The following is a 24715-nucleotide window of genomic DNA, read 5'->3' on the forward strand; positions in this document are numbered from 1 at the left end:
CAGCATCAGGAGTGCCCTGCAGCACCAGGAATGCCCTGCAGCTCCGGGAGTGCCCTGCAGCTCCAGGAATGCCCTGCAGCTCCAGGAGTGCCCTGAAGCTCCCAGGAATGCCCTGCAGCTCCAGGAATGCCCTGGAGCTCCAGGAGTGCCCTGCAGCTCCAGGAGTGCCCTGCAGCTCCCAGGAATGCCCTGCAGCTCCAGGAATGCCCTGCAGCTCCAGGAGTGCCCTGCAGCTCTGGGAGTGCCCTGCAGCTCTGGGAATTCCCTGCAGCACCAGGAGTGCCCTGCAGCTCCCAGGAATGCCCTGCAGCTCCAGGAGTGCCCTGCAGCTCCAGGAGGGCCCTGAAGCTCCCAGGAATGCCCTGCAGCTCCTGGGAGTGCCCTGCAGCTCTGGGAATGCCCTGCAGCTCCCGGGAATGCCCTGCAGCTCCAGGAGGGCCCTGCAGCTCCAGGAGTGCCCTGCAGCTCTGGGAATGCCCTGCAGCTCCAGGAATGCCCTGCAGCTCCAGGAATGCCCTGCAGCTCCAGGAATGCCCTGCAGCTCCCAGGAATTCCCTGCAGCTCTGGGAATGCCCTGCAGCTCCAGGAATGCCCTGCAGCTCCAGGAATGCCCTGCAGCTCCAGGAATGCCCTGCAGCACCAGGAGTGCCCTGCAGCTCTGGGAATGCCCTGCAGCACCAGGAGTGCCCTGCAGCTCCAGGAGGGCCCTGCAGCTCCAGGAATGCCCTGCAGCTCCAGGAGGGCCCTGCAGCTTTGGGAATGCCCTGCAGCTCCCAGGAATGCCCTGGAGCTCCCCGGGCACACAAATCCAGCCTGCCCGGGGCAGAGCTGCTTGGGCACTGGAAGGAGCTCCTGCTGCAGGCAGAGCGGGCTGGTTTCCCCGACAGCAGCAGCTCGCAGCGCTCCTTCCCTGGGTGCCTCTCCTGTTTTGTTTTTCTGATGCCTGACATTTTGTCCGGCGAAGAACAGGTTTGTGAGGAGGAGGACTGGCAGTCACTGAGACAGAGCTGGGGGAGCGTGTGCTGCTGAAAGCAGTGACAGCTTGCAGCCGGTATTTCTGTCTGCCCCTAACCCTGCGCCAGGAGCCTCTGCCGGGCTGCGGGAGGTGCTGAGCTGCAGGGAAGGTTTGCATGGATCTCAGGATTCCCAGGATTTCCAAGTCTCAACCTATTCCTGAGCCAGACAGGCAGCAACATTGGTGATTTCAGAGCAGCAGGAGCAAGGACAGAGCTGGTGTTGCTGTTGTTGATCTCATTGTTGTTCAGATTTTCACAGTCCTGAGTGAAGGAGTTCCAGGCTGGACCTGCCCTGGGGGCTGTGGTGCTGCTCTCAGCCAAACACGAGGCTAAAACAGCTCCCAAGTCTTTGGTTTGGGGTTCCTGCATTTCCACAAAGCTCCCAAAGCCTCATTTCTGTTCCTGTTTCTCCTGACTGTGCCCTGGCAGCCCCATGGGCTGAGGAGCACTCGGCTATGGTGAAGGATGGGAGTGAAAAGAATGGTCAAAATAACGGTGACATTTGGCTCAGTACCAGCTCCACCAGGCCCTTGCTCACTCTTTTCTGTTGGGTTGAAGTCATAAATCATATTTGTATGGAATGGGTAAAAAACGAGGCGAATTCTCCAGTTAGATTCTGATTTTGGGGGTAAATGCAATTTGTAACTAAACCAAGGTAACACAGCCAGCTCTGCACCCCATGAAATTCCCAATTTGTGCAATGAAATCAAGGCCAGTGCTGGCAGTGCCGTGTAGGGTTTGTGGTCTCAGTCTGAAACCAGACCAAACCAAAATGAAGCTGTGCTGGTTGCCTTCACCTTCAGCTCAGCCACAGAGCATGAAGTAATAAAAATGAATGTCTCAACGTGCTAAAATAGGGCTGGAAATTTCCCCTGTGTTATTTGGTTATTTAAATCCACCCCCAAAGACAGTTTTTTGACTAAGAAAGTTTGCAGACGTAGAAAATTAGAAAATTCCTCTGGCGTGCGCACACCCCCCAGTCTCAGAGAGAAAGGGTTTGTTCTGGAATTTTGGTAACAGAGCAGGCAGCAAAGCTCTGCAGCAAACATACATTCATTAAGGGGCTGAATTTTTAAAACAAATTATTTGGAATACACATGATATGAAATAATGATGAGATCTTCTAATTCCTCAAACATCTGAACAGGATAAGGCCAAATTTTCAGTTTTCCTGTAGCAGACATAAAGTGACAACGTGATGGGATTTTAAACCACTCTCGAAGCGAGAAACCTTTTAACCAGGACCAACCTCCAGTGGCTCGAAATATCCAACATTATTTGTTGATTTTCACTAGGCAGTACACGAACATGACTGTTCCTAAATACAGAATAACATTTACCTCTTATGGCTCTGTGTCTCTCTCCCTCCTGCCCCGGCACTGACACAAGTGCAGGTTTGTTTGGGGCACCAAAAGATGGATTTTAAGTGGAGGAGGGCAGGGAGAAGCTCGTTTTCCTCATCACCAGAGGGGTTTTTAGCAGGGCTGGTTCTGCTCCTCCCGCTGCTCTGCTGTGGGGTGGGTTCCATCCCCACAAACCCTCCTGTCCCCCGGCCCGGGCTCAGGGGGGCTAAAGGCCCTTCCTGCTGCAGGGGAACTCGGGCTCCTCCAGCTCGGGCTCTGCCCCCTCGGAGAGCTTGGAGTGTGTCCTGCCAATCTCCTCCAGCGCACAGGCCAGCGAGTCCAGGTCCCCGTCGTGCTGGTGCCGAGCCTCCCACAGGTCCAGGATGACGGCGGAGGGGCTGCTCTGGGTGGCGAAGAAGGAGAGGTTCCTGCAGGGAAAGGAAGGAAAAGGGTGAGGAAGGAGGAGAGATTCCTGCAGGGAAAGGAGGAAAAAGGGTGAGGAAGAATGAGAGATTCCTGCAGGGAAAGGAGGAAAAAGGGTGAGGAAGGAGGGGAGATTCCTGCAGGGAAAGGAGGAAAAAGGGTGAGGAAGAATGAGAGATTCCTGCAGGGAAAGGAGGAAAAAGGGTGAGGAAGAATGAAAGATTCCTGCAGGGAAATGAGGGAAAAGGGTGAGGAAGGAGGAGAGATTCCTGCAGGGAAAGGGGTGAGGAAGGAGGAGAGATTCCTTCAAGAAAAGGAGGAAAAAGGGTGAGGAAGAATGAGAGATTCCTGCAGGGAAAGGAGGAAAAAGGGTGAGGAAGAATGAAAGATTCCTGCAGGGAAAGGAGGGAAAAGGGTGAGGAAGGAGGAGAGATTCCTGCAGGGAAAGGAGGAAAAAGGGTGAGGAAGGAGGAGAGATTCCTTCAAGGAAAGGAGGAAAAAGGTGAGGAAGAATGAGAGATTCCTGCAGGGAAAGGAGGAAAAAGGGTGAGGAAGAGAGATTCCTGCAGGGAAAGGAGGAAAAAGGGTGAGGAAGGAGGGGAGATTCTTGCAGGGAAAGGAGGAAAAAGGGGATAGAAGCAGCCTGGGCTGCAGCTGTGCCCTGTGCCCAGCATGATCCACAAGGCTGGAAAATAAAACCCCTCCAGCAGGGCTGGGGGATGAGCTGAGCAGCCCCGGGGGCTGGTGGCTCCTCATGTGGCACCTGCCCAGCCTGGCACAGGGACTGTGACCTCCAGCCCAGCGTGTCCCCAGGCCCAGCAGTGCTGCCCCTGGCATGGGCAAACAAATCCCCTCTGGGAAGCATCACCAGGAAATGCAGCAAGGACTTGACAGGGAGAGGAATTTCCAGCAGCTGATGCTTGTGGTCGAACAAAGACACAACACCTTTTATCTGAGCCTTTCGTTTTGTTATTTTGTGCCGTTTTAGGACTCTGCAGGGGTGATTTGTACAGAATTTGGTTAAACAAAGTGTTTATCCAAAACTCTTTTTCCTTTGGTTCAGATGTGGTTCATTGAGGCTCCCACGCAAAGCAGGGAGCCAATGGAAAGTTACTTTGCTTGATTTAAGTATTCCTCTGTTCTCCTGGGAATGCATTTATAGAGTTTGTGACAATCAGAAAATATTTTTGTGAGGAAGCTGCCTCCGCCAATTTAATTTAGCCAAGCAGAAAAAGCAAAGTAAGAAGTAAATTGGTTTTTACAGCATCTTTCAGTTTTAATAATCATAATATTATTACTCCTAACAGTAGAGCATGACTGTCTCTTTTAAAGATGTCTTTCCCCTAAACAAAAAAAAATCTACAGGATTCATTTTGGAAAAGGAAAGGCACCCATGAGAGCCAAGGGGATTTGTCTGGGGGAATGTGCAGCCTCCAAAGGGCTTTGAACAACTGTTCAGTGATGGACAAAATCCTCCTGTGGGTGGACACAAGGACAGGGAGCTGAAACGAGGAGTGAGCCCCACTCAGCCCCTAATTCCCACCCACACCCCTGGCTCCACAGCAAACCAACAACCCCTGAACGGCCAAAAATGCCCGTTCCAGGTGCCAAAGCCCTGCCAGGGTGCTGCCATCACCTGCTGATGCTGTTCTTCTGGGCCAGCATCTGCCAGTCCTTGCCCTTGGCGCTGGGCGCGTCGAAGGTGGCGCAGATGCGCTGCCGGATGGAGCGCGGGATCTTGAAGGCCTTGGGGCCCAGCTGGGCGGGGAAGGCGCTGTCCTCGTGGCCAAAGAAGGTGATGTTTTCTCTCTCAGTCTGCAGGGAAAGGAGAATCAAACCTCCTCAGATCTCTGCTGTCGCTTGAACTGACAACAGAAAATGGCTGAGCTGAGAGGTGCTTTTGCGAATTGTGAAAGAGCACCTGGAAGGTGTTCCTTCAACATCACAAGGACTTGTGCAGAAAAACCTTTAAAATGGTGGTTTTCCCTTCCACAAGTTTTATTTTTTGGGGATTTTTCTGTTACAGATCAGTGCTGGGTTTCTGAATCTTTAATTGCTCAAACCCGGAACATGGACACAGAAATCTGTGTTTGTTTCTCTCTCTGGGTTTTTTAAACACCTGAATTCCGTAAGCACCTCAGCTCTCCCAGCCTCTCTGGAATCCAGGTCCTTTGCGGATCTGGCCCCTCTTTTCCCGTGGAATCACACCAGCCTTGCATAACAGAGTCAAATTTCAGTGCATTACTCATCTGAGAGTGACACAGCATCAATATTAAGCAGCAGCAATGGTGCAGCCTCCATCCACCATTTGTGACAGGTCCCCAGGGCCAGCCAGGCTCAGCACCGGGGCTGCAGCTCTGCCCCGGGCTCTGCTCAAGATGCAGAGCAGGAGAAGCTCCTGCCCTGCACGTGTGAGATAAGCACAGCGACCCGGGCGCTGCGGGGATTGTCACGCACGGAGCGGCTCGGGGGGGAGTTGTCACTCACAGATTTATTTTGCAGTCAAATTATCCTCCCTCTTCAATCACTGCTGGAGATAGGCATGAGAAAGCCTTCCACAGCAGCAAATCTGCTTGAAGCAGAACGGGAACATGCTCTGGGGACTTGTGAACAGACAGGGCCCTTAAAAACCCAGCAGAGGGGGAGAACAAGGCAGCAGCAACACGGGCTGGAGACACAGAGAGTGACAGAGGGGTTTTATGAAATAACAGGAAAGGAGCAGAAAACACTCGGCCAGTCCTGAGGAGTGTTTACACAGGATGATGTTCGTGCTGCTCCTGTCCAGCTGCTGCAATCTCTGCTCAGAGCACTTAGGGGTGCAGAGCTCTCATCCAGAAGTATTAATCTGGATTAATCAACAAAGATGCTCAATAATCTAAAAAAGGCAGCTGCTGAAGTTCTCATGGCTGTGGGACACATCAGCAGCTTGCTCAACTGATTCCTTTTAGCCATTTAGTTGTTCTGATTTCTTTTAGCCACAAGCTAGAATTTCTGCTTTTAGGTCTGATTTCTTTTAGCCATGAGCAGGGCCCAGTCACTGTGAGACACCGTTTGTACCCTGTCCCCAAGCCTCAGTGCTCTGCAAGGGCTCCTTGCTAGGAAACTGCAGCCACCAACCCCAGCAATAAATTATGAAATTATCGATAAATTATTGTCAGTGCTGCAGAGTCTCTGTGCCCTGATTTCTGCTGGAAATGGGATCTGCAAGGCTTTAGAGACTGACTCGAGCTTTGAGCAAAACCTACAGGGGGAAAGGACAAAACTGGGGAGGGAAGCGGCACGCAGAGAGGAGGTGCCCCATCCCTGGAAGGGTCCAAGGGGTGAGATGGTGCAAGGTGGCCCTGCCTATGGCAGGGGTGGGACTGGATGGGCTTTAAGGTCCTGCCAAGCCAACCGAACTCAACCCAACCCAACCCAAATCAACGCAATTCAACCCAAGACAACCCAACTCAACTCAACTCAACTCAACTCAACTCAACTCAACTCAACTCAACCCAACTCAACTCAACTCAACCCAACCCACCCCACCCCACCCAGGATTCCGTTCCACGACCATCCCGCCCTGCAGACCAGGGGGTGCTGGTGGCTGTACCTCGAGGACAGAGGTCTGGACGTGCAGCAGCTGCTCGTGGCCCTGCAGCTGCCTGACACACACGGTGCAGCACAGCTGGGTGGTGGCGGGGCTGAAGCGCTCCAGGGAGAAGGCGCCGAGCAGGGGCCGGGGGCTGCCGCGCCACACGCGGGAGAACGGCACCTCCTGTGGGATGGGGACACGTCAGGGACAGGGGACACGGCCGGGGGGGACACACCCACTCCTGCTCTGCTGGGGCAAGCACAGTAACTCCCCTCCAGCTCTAAGAAAAGCCAAAAAATGACAATTGCGTTGATGGATGCTGAGGTGTGGCAGTGACCGAGAGCTCAATGGAACAAGTAATGGGAGACTCTTAAAAAAGATATTTAATGACACTTAAAAAAGGTGCGTTTCACTTCCTCCCCCTTGCCAGGATCAGTATTCCTCTCTGAGTCTCCTTGAAATCACCTTGTAACCAGAATCCAAGGAAAGGAACTTCCCACTGAGAACTGCCCTGGCCCTGCCGCCCTTCCCTTCTCCTGCCCCAGCTCCCTGCCTGTCCCCAGCCCCAGGCTGGATCCCGAGCTGGGAGCAGCAGCAGTAGTAAGATGCTCACAGTGGTAAAGGAAACATTAGCAAAATGTTAGAAGTGGAGGAACTGTAATTAGATTTTTTCCAGGGTGATCATCTCTGCTTTCACTCGGAGTGGAAGAACCACTCAGCTGAAAGGAGTTGTGTGAAACAAAGCAGAGCAGCGAGGAGTGCTGGAACAATGAGTGGCTGGAGTATTCCAGCGATGCTTTCAGCTCCACTCTGCGTTTATAATTAAGCTCCTTGCAGACAGAGGGGCTGTAAATCATCTCATGGCTCCAGGCAGAGCTGGATCCTCCAGGAGATGCAGGGTAGGAGGCAAATTTGAGCACCCAGAGGTGCCTGCCCATCCCGGCTCTGCCTGCACCACCCACGGCTCGTGGGGATCCCCGGCGGGAGGGGAGCCAAGCCCGGGCAGCTGCCCCTGCCAGGCCGGGACAAACACGGCTCTGAGCAGGATCTGCAGGAATCCTGGTGCCACCTGCCATCAGCTGCCTTCCAGCAGCTTCTCAGTGTGATGGATTCATCTGCTCGGCCTTAGAGGAGAACCCTGCTTGTCTGAGACATCGTTTCCATAAATCCTTCCTCCCCCACTGCCCGGGGAGGCTCCGGTGCTGGACCAGAGACATTCCTGGAACAGGCTGCGCTCAGTTGTTCCTGCCAGGCAGCACAAGCAGCTGCTCGCACAGGGTGGGACGTAGGAGAGGAACCCAGGGAACACTGGAAGAAACTCCACGTGCAAAAATAGATTCTTTTCTCTATAAAGAGGCTGGAACCAAACCAGAGCTGTCACCAGACTCTTCACTGCGAGGGAAGCACAGAGCCAGGGGAGGTTCTGCAGCTCCTCTGAGGAGCAGTGATTGTGTTTCTGAGCTGCCCAAGCCATTCCAGTGACACCAGGTATAAAATGTAAATTTTCCTGTGGTCAGGGCAGCCCTGGGTCAGCCCATTCTGGCAGCAGAGGTTTGGCACAGGCTTTTTCCAGCCCTGAGCCCCTGCTCTGGTCAGGCTCTAAGTGGCACTTGGAGGTTGAATTCCAGTCTGTCACAGACATTTATTCTTTCTGTTTGGATAAGGGATTAGGTGACAATAAATTAATCAAAGTATGGACCTCTCTAATCTGCTGAGAGCAGAAGTGAATTTGTTGCGTCTAGGGGAAACTCCTCTGATTTGATTTTCTTTTGGGCACACACGGGCAGGTCTCTGCTGGAGAACTGGGACATCCTAACCCTGCTTGGTTTGGCTTTCAAAACACAGGTGAGTGAGAAGAACAAACAAACCCTGAAAAGCTCTTCTCCCTAAGAAGCTGAAAAGGATTCATTTATTTCATTTCTTAAGTTGTAGCCCAAATTATCCCCACGTTGTTAACGAGGAGAGGCTTGCTCTGGCTCTGGGTCTGTGTTTATAACTCTCAGAGCCCATTACTCTCATGTTTTGGGGAACATGGCAACACATTTAAAACAGGGTTTTTGCCAAAATCCTGGAGGATGCATAACTGTGTCTCTGCTTCTGGGAGAAGGGAAATTGTACATTCTAATTGAGTGCTGCATTTTAAAACCAGCCCACTCCATGTGCCAGCACATTCCTTAGGACTTTCAGTCATCAAAATCCTTGGAAATTCTTCTTTTGTTTTGATTTTTCCTTTTCAGTTTTCAACAGCCTCTTTAATTAATGGAGAAGAGAAAAACCAATTTGCTGCTCTTCAGCTCTAATGCTTGCTCTCTGCGTGCTGTGATTTGAACTCATGGTTACACTTAAATGCCATTTTTAGCCATATTTCCATAGTTATATCAAAACTGGAATGACAGATATTAGAAACATCTTGAGGAGTGGTTAAGTTTGAGCAGGAATATTTGCCTTCTGTTGGAGGCAACTGAAAGGAGGGAAAGCAAAGCATTTCTGTAAAATGACAAATTTACAGCATTCTGGTGTAAACGAAATCTGTGGTTGTCGGAACCAAAAGGCAACATGTTTTTGTTAAATGCTCGGGAGGTTTAAAGCTTTTTAAACAAAAGGAACCTTGGTTCATTTGGGCTCTGCCCCCAGGGCAGAGGGAGGCAGGTGAAATGCAGGTACCTGGCAGGCAGTGAAGGGTTTGATTCTCCACAGGAAAGGAGGAACGTCCAGCACTGAGATCTGCAGGCTGCAGGTGTTGCCTTTAAAATGCAAAAGTTTGGGTTCCTCCAGCAATTGCCCCCCTTGGAGTCTTTCATCTGAAACCACTTCCTGCAAGGGAGGAGGAAAGAATATTTTCAGTATTAGGAACAAACCCCAAATCCAGTGAAAATCCCTCTCCATGGGGGTCCCGGGGTCCCCTGCAGTGTCGGATGCACAGTGGAGTTTCTCTCGTGGGCAGCTGATGGTATTTATAAATATAAATATTCGATATTGCTGTTTCCCAGGAGGCTGGATTTGGACACTGCCAGCCCCATCTCTGGGCAGATAATGCTGCTGGACACTGAATTTTCGGCTGTCTCCCCTCTCCAACACCCCCAGTGCAGCCCAGCACTGCCCAAACTGGACCCAGTGCAGCCCAGCACAGCTGGACTCCAGAGCAGCTTTGCTGGGGAACTTCTCTCAGGGCTTTTCAGAGCCCTCAAATGCTTCAGGTGAAATCATTCACTTCATTTCCCACCTCTGGGGCACTTCCAGAATCACTGGACAAGACCCTGAGCAGTGTGAAGGGCAAAATCTGGGCAGGGGTTTGCACTACAGCCCTCCAGAGCTCTGTTCCAAGAGAAATTTTTATGTAATTTGGTGAATTTAAAACATAATGGCAAAAAAAAAAATCACCCCTGCCGGTACTTAAGCAATGTTTATTTCTGTGCTGCTGCAGTAAAAACACCAGTGAGGGAGGAAAGGTTGCAGAAGTCTTTAAAAATCAGCAGGCAAGCAGTGCTGCCAAATTACCTTTCTCAATCCACATAAATTATATCAAATGTGTGTCCATAGAAGGAGTTTAGTGCTTGTCAGGACCAAAGTCATCGTTAGAGGAGCTCCTGGAATCACTGTGACCTTCTGAAAATTCAATGCTCAAGCTCTCTGAAACTGCACTAATGGATTTCTATTATAAACCTGTTTTTCCAGGCATTTGGGTTGGTTTAACCCCTGCTGGTTGGGTTCACCCGAAGGAAGAAATTGGGAGACTTCAGTTTTTGGCTTCCAGACACAAAGGGAGAAGATTATTTCTTAACCATCCTCAAAATTCCTGGAGTATCTTGGATATTTTTGAATGTTCTGTGAGTGCTGCTCTGCCTTCAGTGACAGACGTGGGACTTCTCCCACAGCAGCAGCATTTGGGCAAAACACCAGAAGGACCTGAGTCTATTCCATTTTGAGAGCCAGGAGTCTCCCAGCACACTCAGAACTTCACAAAGGCCCAAATCCACTGCTGGAGGAGCAAGGAGAGTTTTCAGCCAGGGAAAAAGTCAAAACCAAGAGAATTCTGTCTCTTACATAAACCCGCACTGTGCAGGATTAACTGTCAAACACCACTTGGCAAACCCAACTCTGATATTTTATCTAAAAACCTCTGTAATTCATCAAATTTTATCCAAAAACCTCTGTAATTCCCCATATTTTATCCAAAAACCTCTGTAATTCCCCATATTTAATCCAAATCCATTAATTCCCCCACTAATATTTCCTTGCTTTTAGGGCTGCATCACTCCATAAACGCAGGGTTGTCTCACTATCTCCACACACCCTGCTCTCACTCCTGGGAAGGCAGAGAACTGGTAATTATTCTTCTGATCATTTCCTCCAGACTCATCAGGAAGACACCGGTACCCACTAATTGCCTAAGTGTTATAAAGAGGATAATTACAGAGCCATTGTGAGCCTCTAACAATGCTTTTGGTGCCTTGGCTTTTATTAGAGGCACAGAGGCAGCTCCAGTCAGAGCCGTGTTTCCATTCCTGTGCCATGGCAAGGGGAAGGAAAAATTCACCTCACAACTGTTTGCATTTCGGTTCCCCAAAGAACAGCATTTTGTTAAAGCCCCTGAGTTTACCAAAAGCCAGAGAATGTCATTGTTGTGTCCTGGAACACGGTGCAGGAAAATCATTCTCACCCCAACTGCCATGTGGGGATTGGGCTTTTTTTTGACTAAGAGGAAGTGCAGGATAATTGAATTTTTGTAAACCAGGGCTGGGTGAGTTTGGGTAGTTGAGAATGTGACAAAAAATGAGAGAGCAAACAAGAGAGTTTGGCTGCCCTAAAGCTCTCAGTGTAAATCCACAACTGCAGGGAATTGAAGGGATTTATTCTAACGGTGCAGCAGTGCTTCAAAAATCCAGTATTCTCACTGGGTTAAGGCTGGGGATGCCCAGGGAGTAAAAGGATGCCAGCATTTAATGGGAAAATAAAGCAAGCCCAGAGGAGCAAAGCGAAACCATTTACCTGGAATGCACAAGGGGTGTTATCCACACAATAAACCCTCAGATTGTAATCCAGAGAATTGCAAGACAGGCAGCCAAAAACGGCGACTTTCAGCTGTCGAACGGCGCAGTCTGAGATGGGTTCCCCAATTAGGGCATAAGTTCCAAAGCTGTTTAAGAGAATGTGACAGGCATAAGGATCCAACAGGCAGTAGCAAGAAGTAGTTTCCTCTTCCACAGACATCACTTCCTGCAAAACGAAATTCAGGTTTAAAAAGAATAAAGCGAAGTCGAATCAATAGGCCTCGACAATAGGAGTCATGGCATTAATACTTTATTTTTATTCACTGGAATGCAGGGTGTTTGCTGGGAGCCAGGCTGCACTCCCAGGAAAGGGGAGAAGGGGGACTGCTTCCCTGAGTAAATATTCCCAATTTAGCCCTGAGTCAGCAGGAGGATTTATGGCCATGCCCTGTGCCGAGCTCGCTGTGTACATACAATAATAATGATGATGCCTAAGCAATTTTAGCAGCTTTTTTCAAGTGCTCTTGACTTTCTGGCTAATTTTTCCCCCCAGTGTCAAGTTAAAAAATTACCTTGAAGGTTAAAGTCAATAAGCAAACCTTGAACAATGGCTGGGGTTTGACTTCCTTCCAGAACACCCATTACAGCCACATTTCCCTCCCTCAAAAACTCCCTCTGCTCTGCCTCTGCTGCTCAGTCCTGCCTGGTGTCCCCATGTCCTCTGTCCGTGTGTCCCTCTGTCCATCTGTCCCTGTGTCCGTGTGTCCCCATGTCCCTCTGTCCATCTGTCCCTGTGTCTGTGTGTCCCCACGCCCCTCTGTCCATCTGTTCCTGTGTCTGTGTGTCCCCATGTCCCTCTCTGTGCCCTGTGTCCTTCTGTTGATCTGTCCCTGTGTCTGTGTGTCCCCGTGTCCCTCTGGCCCCTCTGTCCCTCTGTCCCTGTGTCTGTGTGTCCCCATGTCCCTCTCTGTGCCCTGTGTCCTTCTGTTGATCTGTCCCTGTGTCTGTGTGTCCCCGTGTCCCTCTGGCCCCTCTGTCCCTCTGTCCCTGTGTCTGTGTGTCCCCATGTCCCTCTGTCTCTGTGACCTCCTGTCCATCTGTCCCTGTGTCCCTCTGTCCCTCTCCCTGGCCCAGCTGTCTGAGGCCAGCCCTGCTGGAGCTGCCCAAGGACTGAGTAAATCTGGCTGAGGAAAATGGGAGTGGGAATGGATTAAAGCAGAGCAGAACCCAGGCAGGGGCTCAGAGGGACAGGACAGAAGGACAGGCGGCAGCCTTGGCGTCCTGGCTGGGCTTGGAGCCATGAACTGCATTGGTGAACCACCCAAATCCAATCCTGCTGCTTCTTCACAAAAGGCAAAATCTTTTCACTGTGCTTGTTTCTCTCAGGTCCCTCTGCCTGTCCCTGCACGACCAGGGGCTAATTCCATGTCCATGGTGGCACAGGCTGGGGCTGGGCTTACCTCCCACTTGCCCTGCTGCGTCCTCCTCTTGAGGCGGATGCTCCAGTGCTGGGGGTCGGCGTGGGCGCAGTGCGGGATGCTCAGGGCGCACGGGGTGCTCACCGCCAGCTCGGGGGGCCCGCAGCTCACCTCGGGCCCCAGCAGCACCTCGGGGCCCTCCGGCTCCAGGCTTGGGGCAGCAAAGACAAGAGTGGCTGTCAGGAGTGAGAATTCACTGAAAATATTTCACTTCAAATCCAAGCACCTCCCTCATCTGCTCATTTCTGCTCCTTTCACGTGGAAGCAGCAGCTGGAGATGAAACAAACCCATTAGACCCCATCTAACTCCAATCAGTGCCTGGTCAGTTTAGGGCTCTGGTATTTAAAGCACATTTCAATTTGTTTAACCCAAATCCAGCTCTGAAATTGCTCTGTGCCAGCCGGCCCAGCTCCGAGCACCAGCTGGTCCCGTCCCCACCGTGCTCTGCCTTCAAACGCTGCCATCAACAATATTTTCACAGGAGCAAAGATAAAACAAATTATGGCTTAAAAAACACAGGCTCATAAATTCTTCCTGATTGAGTGTGATCTCCCTGCTTTGAAAACCCGTTTATATTCTGCAGGAGGGAGGACTCAGTGACTTTTCCAGACCCAGGGTCAGGGCTGTGCTTGGAATTAGGGCTGGGCCAGGTGGAGCCGTGGCTGTGGCCCCGGGACAGGCAGGGGAGATCCCACCTGAGCTCCAGGGATTCACCTGGGCTCAGGTAATGGCTGCACCCTGTGTCTGCTGCCTTCCAGAGATGTGTGACCTGCTCCTCTCCTCTCCCACTCCAACAAATTGGACCCACCCCCCCCCACGCACGTGTTTTTTGTGTCTCTTGGAATAAATCCTCGGGCAGGAACGGTGCCAGAGTGAGGAGAATCCCTTGAACACTGAACCAGCAATTGAAACCTCTTGCCCTGGTGGTTTTTTTTGCTGTTTGGTTGTATTTTCATCCATTTGAGTGGTGTGATCCCCATGGTTGGATTCTAAATTACCGTTCCCTCTTCAAATTAAAGCAAATGGTGTTTCCAGGGTAAAAGATAAGACGAGAAACCTCAACCAAGGCAAAAATTAGGGAAAGGACCCCAACCAAGATAAAAAATAGAAGATACAAGAATAAAAAGGGGAAAAGCCCAAGTGGGGTTGGGTACCCCATTCCAGTGTCTGTGCTGACACCCTGATGTGGAGCTGGTGCTGTGGGTGTTCAGAAAATGCCCTTTCCAAACCCCATTCCTGCTCAAGAGAGGCTGGAATGTTCCAAGCCTCCCCTCAGCCTGTGGGTACAAGTGTTGCTGAGAGGGAGACTGCAGGGGAGGAAAAAAAGCCACAACAGGGTAACAAAAAAAAGGCCAATTCCTTTTTTTCCTTTCTCAAGCGTCACAATAATAAATTCTGCTGAAGCCTCGGTGCTTCCAAGTGTCTGTAGGATTCTCAGGCTAAAAAAAAATCAAAGCTCCCCCAGAACCCGAGGTGCTGAGCTCCTCCTGAGCAGGGAGAGGAGCAGCAGGCACAGGAATTCCACAGGAGCAGCACTCCAAGGCCATTTTTGGGTCCCTCTCAGGGTGGTCACCCCAGCAGGGAGTGTCTCCCCATGTTCCACCCCAAAGCCACACACGGAGGCAGGTCCATGAGCCCGGATCTCTCACCTGGACTCCTTCTGGGTGATGGCCAGGTAGATTTCCCAGGAACTCTCCTCAGGAATAGCCCCGTGTGGAATCAACAGACTGACCCCTGGAAAAGAGCAAGGGCAGCACTGAGCCTTGGGATGTCAGGGATGTCAGGGGAAGGGAGCACCAGCCCCAAGGGAATGCTCCTCTGAGCTCCTGCTCCTCAGGGCAGCCTCATCAGAAGAAAGGAGCATCAGTTATCAAAGGAAATAAAGCTGTTGCTGTTCCATTAAAGGAAAAGACGTCTTATTTCCCAAAAAGCCTTTTGGAAGCTCTTTCCTTTTTGAAATCAGACATGATCCTTGTGGGATCCAATGGAATCTCCCCATGGAGAGGGCGATCCCCTCTTTGTCCCCACACACCCAGTTCCTGCACCCGTGTGATCCCATTCTCCTTCCACAGCACCAGAGTGGACCAGGAGTTAACAGGGGAGTTTCCCCTGGGAACCAGTGGAAAGAAACTGCTTTATCCCGCTCTCAGGAGAGGGGGAATGTGTTTGGCTTTGATTCTGTCACACGGTGCAGAGCCTTGGTGAGGCACTGCCTCGATCACACTGGAATTCACAACTGCTTGGCACAGCTGATCTTACATAAAGGCAGCAAGAATTACATAAATTTCAAGTGGACCAAATACATATTTTAATAATCTAATTGATGGGACTATCATTACATAAAGTAGCTAAATATACAGTATGAGGGAATTCTTAATTCATGCCTTAACTCTGTGCCTCTGCAATGTTCCTTCCTCAGCACAAAACCAGTCTGTGGAGAAATGAAAACATTCCCCACGTTGTGCATGCCTGGCTTGTCACTGCTATCAATCCTCTCTAAACACAAACCACGTTTTTTATGGTAACCTTTAAAGCACCCGTTTTGTGGGACATGAAGGATAAAGCTCTAAATCATCCAGTTCAACCAGAGAGCAGCAGATAATCCTGGAGCCACCGCTCAAACGAAAGCAGAGCTGAATTGAAAGTGAATAAATATCACTGGAGTTGAAGGATGATAACACTCAGCTGGCAGTGGGGTATCTGGCTTTTTGTGCTTTTTGTGCTGCCTTTTGGGGAGAGAAAATACCCAGGGTGAGGGCAGGGATTTGGGGTGATGCAAACACAGCCCTGGGGTGCAGCTGCAGGGCTGTGACCCTGCCAGCCTCTGCTCTGCTGTTCAGCTCATTCCACAGACAGCCCTGCAGGTCCCCAACATGTCCCACAAAGGGACCTGAGGTCACAAACTCCTGACACAAACAGAGGGAGCAGCTCAGCCCGGGACAGGGCTGATGGGAAGGACCCGCTGTGGGAATCTGGGAGCTTTTTGCTCCAAGAAAGGGGAAAACAGGCAGGCAGGAGGGGCAGGAGCCTGGTGGGGCAGCAGTGGGGCTGCCCCCAGGCCTGGCTGCTGTCCCTGTGTCCCCCAGTGGGGCGGGGGTGTGGGGCTGGGACGTGAGCCCCTCACATAAGATCCAGCATCGACCCTTCCTGAGGAGCCTCTGCTTTGGAGCAGGATCCAAGCAAGGCACAGCTTTGATTAATGTGACTTTCATGCTGAAGACATCAAGAGAGGCTGTAATTTAAAACAGTTCAAATAGGCATAATGCCTCTTCAGTCCTCAGCCCAGGCTTCCCTCTGATCACTCGTGTCCTGTGTGGGCAACGCGCCCTACTTCCAAAATCCGCATTAACGGCGCCCCTGCTTCTTCTTCCCTGGCATTTTTTAAAGAATTCAGTAATAAAACACTACATCAGGCAGCCTAACCTCAAACTCCTCTACGTGCTTGGACGAGCAAGGAGCCGTCACCCACCTGTGTTGGGGACCACCAGGCGGCCCCCCAGGTGCCCGAAGAGGGCCGAGCTCCTGAGCTCGCTGCTGCTGGAGATGGAGGCCAGGTGCTGGATGAACATGGCCTTGTTCCTGGCCTGGAGGGTCCCGAAGGGCCGCGGGCTGCCGTGGGGGAAGGTGCCGGGGTGGGCCTTGCCGTGGTACTCGGCCCTCTCGGTGACGCCCAGGGACACCATGAAGGAGCTCTGCACCTTGACCTTGATGTCGGCCAGGGGGTTGAAGAGCGAGGACTCGGTCATCAGCTCCTTGTCCAGGGGGTCCTGCAGGCAGATGGGGCCGCTGTAGGTCCTGCTGACCGTCAGCTCGGGCTGCAGGGACGAGTTCAGGAGCAGGGAGTTACCTGTGGGGACAGCAGCAGGGATGGAGGGGACACCTCAGCAGTGTCACCTCAGCAATCCTCCCCGTCCCCTCTGCCACCCTCCCCGAGCTCTCAGAGCCCCAGATCACACCGGGCCACGTCAGGGAGCCGAGGAACTGGTGCCAAGACCTGACACTTCATGTTCACCACGCCTCAGGCAGCGCCAGAGCGCAGGAACCTGAGGAAGAACCTGCTTTGTTTTGGATTCACGTTTTTGTGTTTGCCCTTTTCCCTCTCTTGTTGTTTTCTTTCCTTACATTAAACCCCACTGGGTGACAACATCTTCCTGCAGACCTTTTACACAAACCCACAACTTCATGCCTGAGGGGAACTGGGCTGAAAGGGAGGTGGGACAGGAGTGATACACAGAAAGACATCACAGTTATTAATCTGGATGTGTTTTACCTCAGAAAACACTCTGAAAAATGAGGAGTGGATGGCTTTAGGGCCTGGGTCCTCTGGTTGTTTGGTTTTGTGGTGGGGTCTTTTTCTTTGGTTGTTTAGTTGGGTATTTTCAGAGCATCCAGAATGAAAGGTTTTAAGCATTAAGCCAAGCAAACAATTCCCCAGACTCAAAACAAGATTCAAACTGAACCACAAAGGAAAATGTTCTTGTTTGAGACAGTCATTGAGATTTACACAGCCCTAATTAAAGGTTTGGATTTAGAAATGGATGAATGAACTTCCTTCAAACGTCCTTGTCTGCCAAGCCCTTTTGCCAATTTCTTGCAAGTCATGTTTGGTGACGAACGTCTCCAGGAAATAAAGAAACTGTAAAAACAACCCCACAACCCCCCCCCAAACAAACTCTGCAACATATTTCCCTTTTCTGAAGAGAGAACAGAGACATGGGGACACTTTCACACCCTGCCCACGCTTCCACCCACCCACAATCAGGCAGGTCTGAGGTAGAGTGGCAGCACAGAATCAATAAACATCCTGCTTTCATCCTCGTTTCTCTCCCTCCCCACCCTCCTGTTCACAGGGAACAACGTTCCTGAAAACCTGAGCGCTGCTTTTAGTAAAGGTTTTGTCCATGTTTTGTGGCACTGGTGGTTTTTTCTAAGGCTTTAGGGGTCCAGTCTTACACACATTGATTTCCCTCAGTGCCTGTGTTACAGCAGGTTACAAAACCCTTCCAGCTGGGGCTCTCAGATTGTCAGGAAAAGAATAATTCCTTTTATTGGAGTGGAAGAGAGCTCTGTAACTGAGAACAGGAGGAGCTCCAGCTGCGGGGCCTGGGCTTGCCATGATTTGGTTGCTTTGCTTCAATTTGAGCTTTTCCTACCTCAGTGTGGGATCTGGGGATTTTGGAATGGGCATGGGGATTTTGGATGCTGGACAGCACTCCTGAAGCATCTGGAGCGTGGCCAAGGAGGATCCTGTGTTTGTGGGACTGAGCAGAGCCAGTTCCAGGTCCCCGTCCCTGCCCCGGCTGCCCCAAACCCCCTCCCCAAAGGCAGGTGAGCCTGAGCAGCGGGAGCTCCGCAGAGAAGGAAGGAAATCGCCGCACTAACCTTGTCTGACTGTTTTAAAATTAAAAGTCTGGAAGCCTCCCGTGAGTGCAGAGGAATCAATGACATCCACGCCGTACTCACTCTGACTGCGCCGGTACAGGGTCACCCCCAGCGCCAGCACGGCCACCGCCAGCACCGCCGCCGCCAGCCCCGAGTACAGCGCGATGTCCCCGCCGCGCTCCACGTCTGCGGAGAGAGCTGTGTCAAGGACACGGGGGGACACGTAGGGACACTGGGGGACAAGAGCTGTGTCAGGGACACGGGGGGACACGGGGGGACACGGGGGGATGAGAGCTGTGTCAGGAACATGGGGACATGGGATATGGGGGACACAGCAGATGTGGGGGACATGGGGGGACAAGAACTGTGTCAGGGACACGGGACACGGCACACGGGGGGACACGGGGGGACAACAGCTGTGTCAAGGACACGGGACATGGGACACGGGGGGACACGGGGGGACAAGAGCTGTGTCAGGGACATGGGGGGACATGGGGGGGACAAGAGCTGCATCAGGGACATGGGGGATGCGGGGGGACACAGGGATGTGGGGATGTGGGGACATGGGGGGACAAGAACTGTGTCAGAGACACGGGACATGGGGGATGTGAGGACATGGGGGGACACGGGGGATGTTGGGGACATGGGGGGACAAGAGCTGCATCAGGGACACAGGGGATGTGGGGGGACATGGGGGGACAAGAACTGTGTCAGGGACACAGGGGGACACAGGGGATGTGGGGACATGGGGGATGTGGGGGACACAGGGGGACAAGATCAGCATCAGGGACATGGGGACATGGGGAGACACGGAGGATGTGGGGACATCAGGGGATATGAACTGTGTCAGGAACATGGGGACATGGGGGGACATGGAGGGACAAGAACTGCGTCAGGAACATGGGGACATGGGATATGGGGGACACAGCAGATGTGGGGGACATGGGGGGACAAGAGCTGTGTCAGGGACACGGCACATGGGGGGACATGGGGGGACAAGAGCTGCATCAGGGACATGGGACACAGGACACGGAGGGACACAGGGGGATGAGAGCTGTATCAGGGACATGGGACACGGGGGGACATGGGGGGACAAGAGCTGCGTAAGGGACACGGCACACGGGGGGACATGGGGGGACACAGGGGGACAAGAGCTGCGTAAGGGACACGGCACACGGGGGGACATGGGGGGACACAGGGGGACAAGAGCTGCGTAAGGGACACGGCACACGGGGGGACATGGGGGGACACAGGGGGACAAGATCAGCATCAGGGACATGGGGACATGGGGAGACACGGAGGATGTGGGGACATCAGGGGATATGAACTGTGTCAGGAACATGGGGACATGGGGGGACATGGAGGGACAAGAACTGCGTCAGGAACATGGGGACATGGGATATGGGGGACACAGCAGATGTGGGGGACATGGGGGGACAAGAGCTGTGTCAGGGACACGGCACATGGGGGGACATGGGGGGACAAGAGCTGCATCAGGGACATGGGACACAGGACACGGGGGGACACAGGGGGATGAGATCAGCATCAGGGACATGGGGACACGGGGGGACACGGGGGGACAAGAGCTGTGTCAGGGACATGGGGGATGTGGGGGGACATGGGGGATGTGGGGGGACAAGAGCTGCGTCAGGGACACAGGGGGACATGGGGGGACAAGAGCTGTGCCAGGGACATGGGACAGGGGGGACAAGGGGGGACAAGAGCTGCATCAGGGACATGGGGGATTTTGGGGGACACAAGGATGTGGGGAAGTGGGGACATGGGGGGACAAGAACTATGTCAGGGACATGGGAACATGGGACACAGGGGATGTGGGGGGACAAGAACTGTGTCAGAGACACGGGACACGGGGGATGTGAGGACATGGGGGGACGTGGGGGATGTTGGGGACATGGGGGGACAAGAACTGTGTCAGGGACACAGGGGGACACAGGGGATGTGGGGACATGGGGGATGTGGGGGACACAGGGGGACAAGATCAGCATCAGGGACATGGGGACATGGGGAGACACGGAGGATGTGGGGACATCAGGGGATATGAACTGTGTCAGGAACATGGGGACATGGGGGGACATGGAGGGACAAGAACTGCGTCAGGAACATGGGGACATGGGATATGGGGGACACAGCAGATGTGGGGGACATGGGGGGACAAGAACTGCATCAGGGACACGGGGACATGGGCGATGTGGAAGGACATGGGGGACACAGGGGGACAAGAACAGTGCCAGGGCTGCAGGGACATGGGGGATGTGGGGGACATGGGAACACAGGGAGATGTGGGGACATGAGGGGACACGGGCACACCAGGGGACATGGGGGGACATGGGGGGGCAAGAACTGTGTCAGGGACACAGAGGCATGGGGACACAGGGGGACACGGGGAAGTGGAGGAGGTTTCTGTTGTGCTTTTCTGCTGAAAGTCAGGTAATTTCATTTTAGCTGAGTTCTGAAATTGAGCATGAAAGTTCAGACTGTGGAGATGAGAGGAATGAGCACCTCTGGGCAGCATTTCCGTGGCTCAACACTTCCTTACAAAAAAAGAAGTGGCTGAAAAGTGCCACCAGCCCCAGCTGGATGTCCTGGGAAGGGGCTGGGCACCCACAGCCCCCTCGCAGCAGGAAACACCCCAGGAACGGCAGCACCAGGACCCCCAGTCCCCAAACCCTGCTCCAGGTGCTGGGAACAAGGCTGGGGCTGAATTTCAGCTGGGCACTCCAATCAAAAGTAAAATCAAAGGTTTGGTTCAAACATTCTTACCAGAAATCATCCCTCTCATCCCCAGTCCCAACCACGAGCTTCCAGCATCCCACTCGACCCCAGCAAAGTGCTTGGATATCAGATTTACCAGAACCACTTAACCAAGAAAATACTCCTGCAAAATTTCTGCTGCATTTTCAAGTAATCTGCAAATGACAAACGGTTCTGCTTTTAACACATGCACAGCTTGCTGGGAAGGAAAAAGAAAAATCACCAGGTTTGCATGGAAACGTCAGCTTTGAGGAGGAATCCACCTTCTGTGGCAGACCAGGAAACCACACTGAAAAAACTTGTAATGTTACAAAATTCAACTTCCTAGAACAATTCCACTGCCACACCGTTTGAACAAATCAGTCACTAAAAGAGAAGCTTTTTTTTTTCCTGAAGCCTTTTTTTTCCATTTTTTTGCCCTGAGATCCCCCCCTTAAAAAATGCTGTAAAGAGAATTTTACGCTCAGTTAGGGGTTGCAGAGAGTGAGATACTGGCTGACAATGTAAAGATGGGAAAGGCCAGACAGAAAAAGCAAATGCAAAGCCCCAGGGCCACAAAGGCAAACTGGAAACGTCTCAGATCGGACCAAAACCACACAAAGCCCAGTCCAAAACCCCAGTCCCACAGCTCGGTTTTGTTCCCCAGCACCAGGTGCAGAATGGGAAGTACAGGCAATAATTACATTTCTATTTCTTCCAATTTCCTATTCCCAAGTTGGTTTGTTGTTACAGGGAATTAATTACGAAATGCTATTGTTGAGTTAATTTCTGTGGGTAATTAGAGCAATGAGTGAGGCGGGAGGAGGGAGGGGATGGATCTCCAGAAACCCGGGAACAGTTGGGCTCTTTCCCTTCCCAGGGAGCCATGGAGAGCTCGTGGGTTTTGCAGCACAAAGCATCTCTAGCTCTTCCCCTTGGATCACTGCTTTAAAAAAGGAAAGTGCTGAAAATGTGAATTACCCCTCCTGCCTTGCCGGGATGATAAATGATCGAGCCTGAGAGATGCAGAAATATCCTGGCAGGAAAAGCTTCCAGCCCCAGGACAGGATCTCCTGCTCCACAAAGCAGAGTGTGAGGCACTCCTCAGGTGCTCACTGGAACTGCCATTTCTGGCTCTAAATCTCCTCAAGTGCTTCAGCATCTCCTTTTCCATCGATTCCCGTGTCAGGCAATTCTGCTTTCCCACCTTTAAACGGTTGTACGTGGCTTGAAGATGAGAGGGAGGGCACGAAATGAAAAAAAAAAAAAAAATGGGAGCAGTTTGACTCCAGCAAAATCTTTCTGAGGAGAAGAATTTTCTTTTCATTGACTCTGAAGTATCTCCAGAGCCCGAATTGGACACTGGTCTATAAATGTGATGATTAAAATATCTCACAGGAATTCCCACTGAGGTTCCTTCCCTGGAATGAGTTGGTCTTTGCTCTGTTCCATGAAGCACCTGAAGAAGTCGCCCAGACTGCCAGGAAAACCCTCCACAAACCTCAGGGGAACGCCGAGCTCAGAGGCAAAGGATCCTTCTCAGGATTTGGTGGGGTTTTAAACGGCTTTATGCTAAAAGGGCAAACCCTGAGTGACTCAGTATTCCTTGAATTATTCCACGGAACACAACTCCATGAGGAAGGAGCCTTTCTTTTTAGCTTGGGATTTTGGTGTTTCTTTAGAAACAGCCACTGGGGGTTTTTTTAAAGTAATTTTTACCTCTTCACCTTCTGATCTTTTCCTTTGGAGAATTCCTTCCATGGGAGATTAGAAATTAAGGGATGGAGGAAGGCGTGGGAGATCTGGGGGAGCAGAGTGAGGTTCTGCTTTTATTTTTTCCCAGAAAGGAACAAAGTGGAAACCAACCAAACAAACTAGAAAAGCAAACATTTATAGTCCACCAATTACTCTTTAATGAGGTGCATCCTCCCAGCCCTGGGGCGGGAGGGACCCTGGCAGGCACCACCAGTTTTATCCCTTTCTGCTCCAGGATCCCTGTTTGTGGTAATTGCAGCCCATTTTTCACTCCACCTCCTGCCACTGTTACACAACATTTATTGAAAGCACATTTGATGGTAATGAAGTTTCTATTAACTATGATTAAGTTTCATAAAGCACCTGAAGATAATTTAAGATGTGCAGGAGCAGAAAATGAAACATTTGGCTTAGTGCATTAGGAGATGTAATTGATTAAATTATCTCATTTACAGGGAGCGCTTTGCAGGAGCTGTGCAGGGCCCACCTCCCCAGCTCCAGCAGCGAGAGGAGGTCTGGGACTTGGGCAGGAGATCCCTGAGTTCTTCCCAGTGATGGGTCCTTCCCCATCCCTCCCACAGCCCAAAGTCCTTCTCCTCACTCTTGGAGCACAAGGACCACGAGCCAGGGGCTCGGGAAGGAGATCCTTCAGTGGGACAGGCTGTACCCCAGTGATCTTCATTGCTGGCTTTGATTTGCATCCCTGATGAATCGGGAAGTCCTGGAGCAGCTCCTGCTCTGTCAGCTCCGTCAGCTCCATGAGCTCCATGAGCTCTGTCAGCTCTGTGAGCTCCGTGAGCTCCATGAGCTCTGTCAGCTCCGTGAGCTCCGTGAGCTCCGTGAGCTCCATGAGCTCTGTCAGCTCCGTGAGCTCTGTGAGCTCCGTCAGCTCCGTGAGCTCTGTCAGCTCCGTGAGCTCTGTGAGCTCCGTCAGCTCCGTCAGCTCCGTGAGCTTAATGAGCTCCATGAGCTCTGTCAGCTCCGTGAGCTCCGTGAGCTCCGTGAGCTCCGTCAGCTCCGTGAGCTCCATGAGCTCTGTCAGCTCCGTGAGCTCCGTGAGCTCCGTGAGCTCTGTGAGCTCCGTCAGATCCATGAGCTCCGTCAGCTCCATGAGCTCCATCAGCTCCATGAGCTCTGTGTCCCTGCCCCAGGTGGAACCCAGCCCTTTCCATCTTCTGGCCTCTCCAAGCCCAAATCATCCCTGCTGCAGCTCGTTCTTGGGGAAATCCCAGAATCTTGGCTTGGCTGAAATTCTCTCCATGTTCTCTGCGGAATGGAAGCGCACAGACAGAACAGTGAACCCACTGTCAGAGCCCAGCCTGGCCCAGAGCAGGGATCCATCAGGGCTGATTCTGGGGGCACCCAGACACACCCAAAGGTTCAGGGAACCTCAGCCCCTTTTGCAGCTCCCTACACTGATTTTGGGCATCCTGAGAAAAAACTAAGGACCAGGAATGTAAAATCACAGAATCACCAAGGTTGGAAAAGCCCTCAGAGACCACCAAGCACCAGCGTGGTCACCACCTCCAGGGGTGGGCACCTCCTGGGCCGCCCCTGGCACAGCTCTACAGCCCTTTCCAGGGGGAAATTCCTGATGTCCCACCCTGGCACAGCTCTACAGCCCTTTCCAGGGGTAAATTCCTGATATCCAACCCTGCCAATGCTCTACAGCCCTTTCCATGAGGAAATTCCTGCTGATGTCCCACCCTGGCACAGGTCAAGGCCCTTTCCATGAGGAAATTCCTGCTGATGTCCCACCCTGGCACAGGTCAAGGCCCTTTCCATGAGGAAATTCCTGATTTCCAACCCTGGCACAGCTCTACAGCCCTTTCCAGGGGAAAATTCCTGCTGTCCCACCCTGGCACAGCCCAAGGCTGTTCCCTCTTCCCCTGTCCCCTGTCCCCCTGATCTCCTGCCCTGTTGGGGTTGGCAGAGCTTGTGGGCACAGGACAGAAGCCCCAGAGCAGCGCTGAGACAATCCCAGGCACAGAAAAACCCTCC

The 24715-nt window shown here is 52.2% G+C and overlaps 1 protein-coding gene across 3 annotated transcripts in view; it reads right to left on the reverse strand.

The window, feature by feature from the left end:
* Positions 1 to 2583: 2583 nt before the first annotated feature.
* The window catches only part of UNC5D (unc-5 netrin receptor D), a 97041-nt gene continuing 74909 nt past the window's right edge, over positions 2584 to 24715 (reverse strand). For 2 of the 3 annotated variants that reach the window (XM_072917654.1, XM_041720488.2), the window contains 9 exons: positions 18209 to 18394; positions 16296 to 16673; positions 14476 to 14560; positions 12808 to 12976; positions 11346 to 11573; positions 9021 to 9170; positions 6375 to 6539; positions 4419 to 4597; positions 2584 to 2787 (listed from right to left, as the gene is read on the reverse strand). In XM_072917654.1, the coding sequence (XP_072773755.1) occupies positions 2586 to 2787; positions 4419 to 4597; positions 6375 to 6539; positions 9021 to 9170; positions 11346 to 11573; positions 12808 to 12976; positions 14476 to 14560; positions 16296 to 16673; positions 18209 to 18394 (1742 nt within the window). In that variant the 3' untranslated portion in view covers positions 2584 to 2585. The remainder of the gene's footprint in view (positions 2788 to 4418; positions 4598 to 6374; positions 6540 to 9020; positions 9171 to 11345; positions 11574 to 12807; positions 12977 to 14475; positions 14561 to 16295; positions 16674 to 18208; positions 18395 to 24715) is intronic. The other variant, XM_030290179.4, reaches the window with a different exon arrangement.

This window comes from Taeniopygia guttata, chromosome 22, assembly GCF_048771995.1.
Source record: "Taeniopygia guttata chromosome 22, bTaeGut7.mat, whole genome shotgun sequence".
Taxonomy (NCBI): Eukaryota; Metazoa; Chordata; class Aves; order Passeriformes; family Estrildidae; genus Taeniopygia; species Taeniopygia guttata.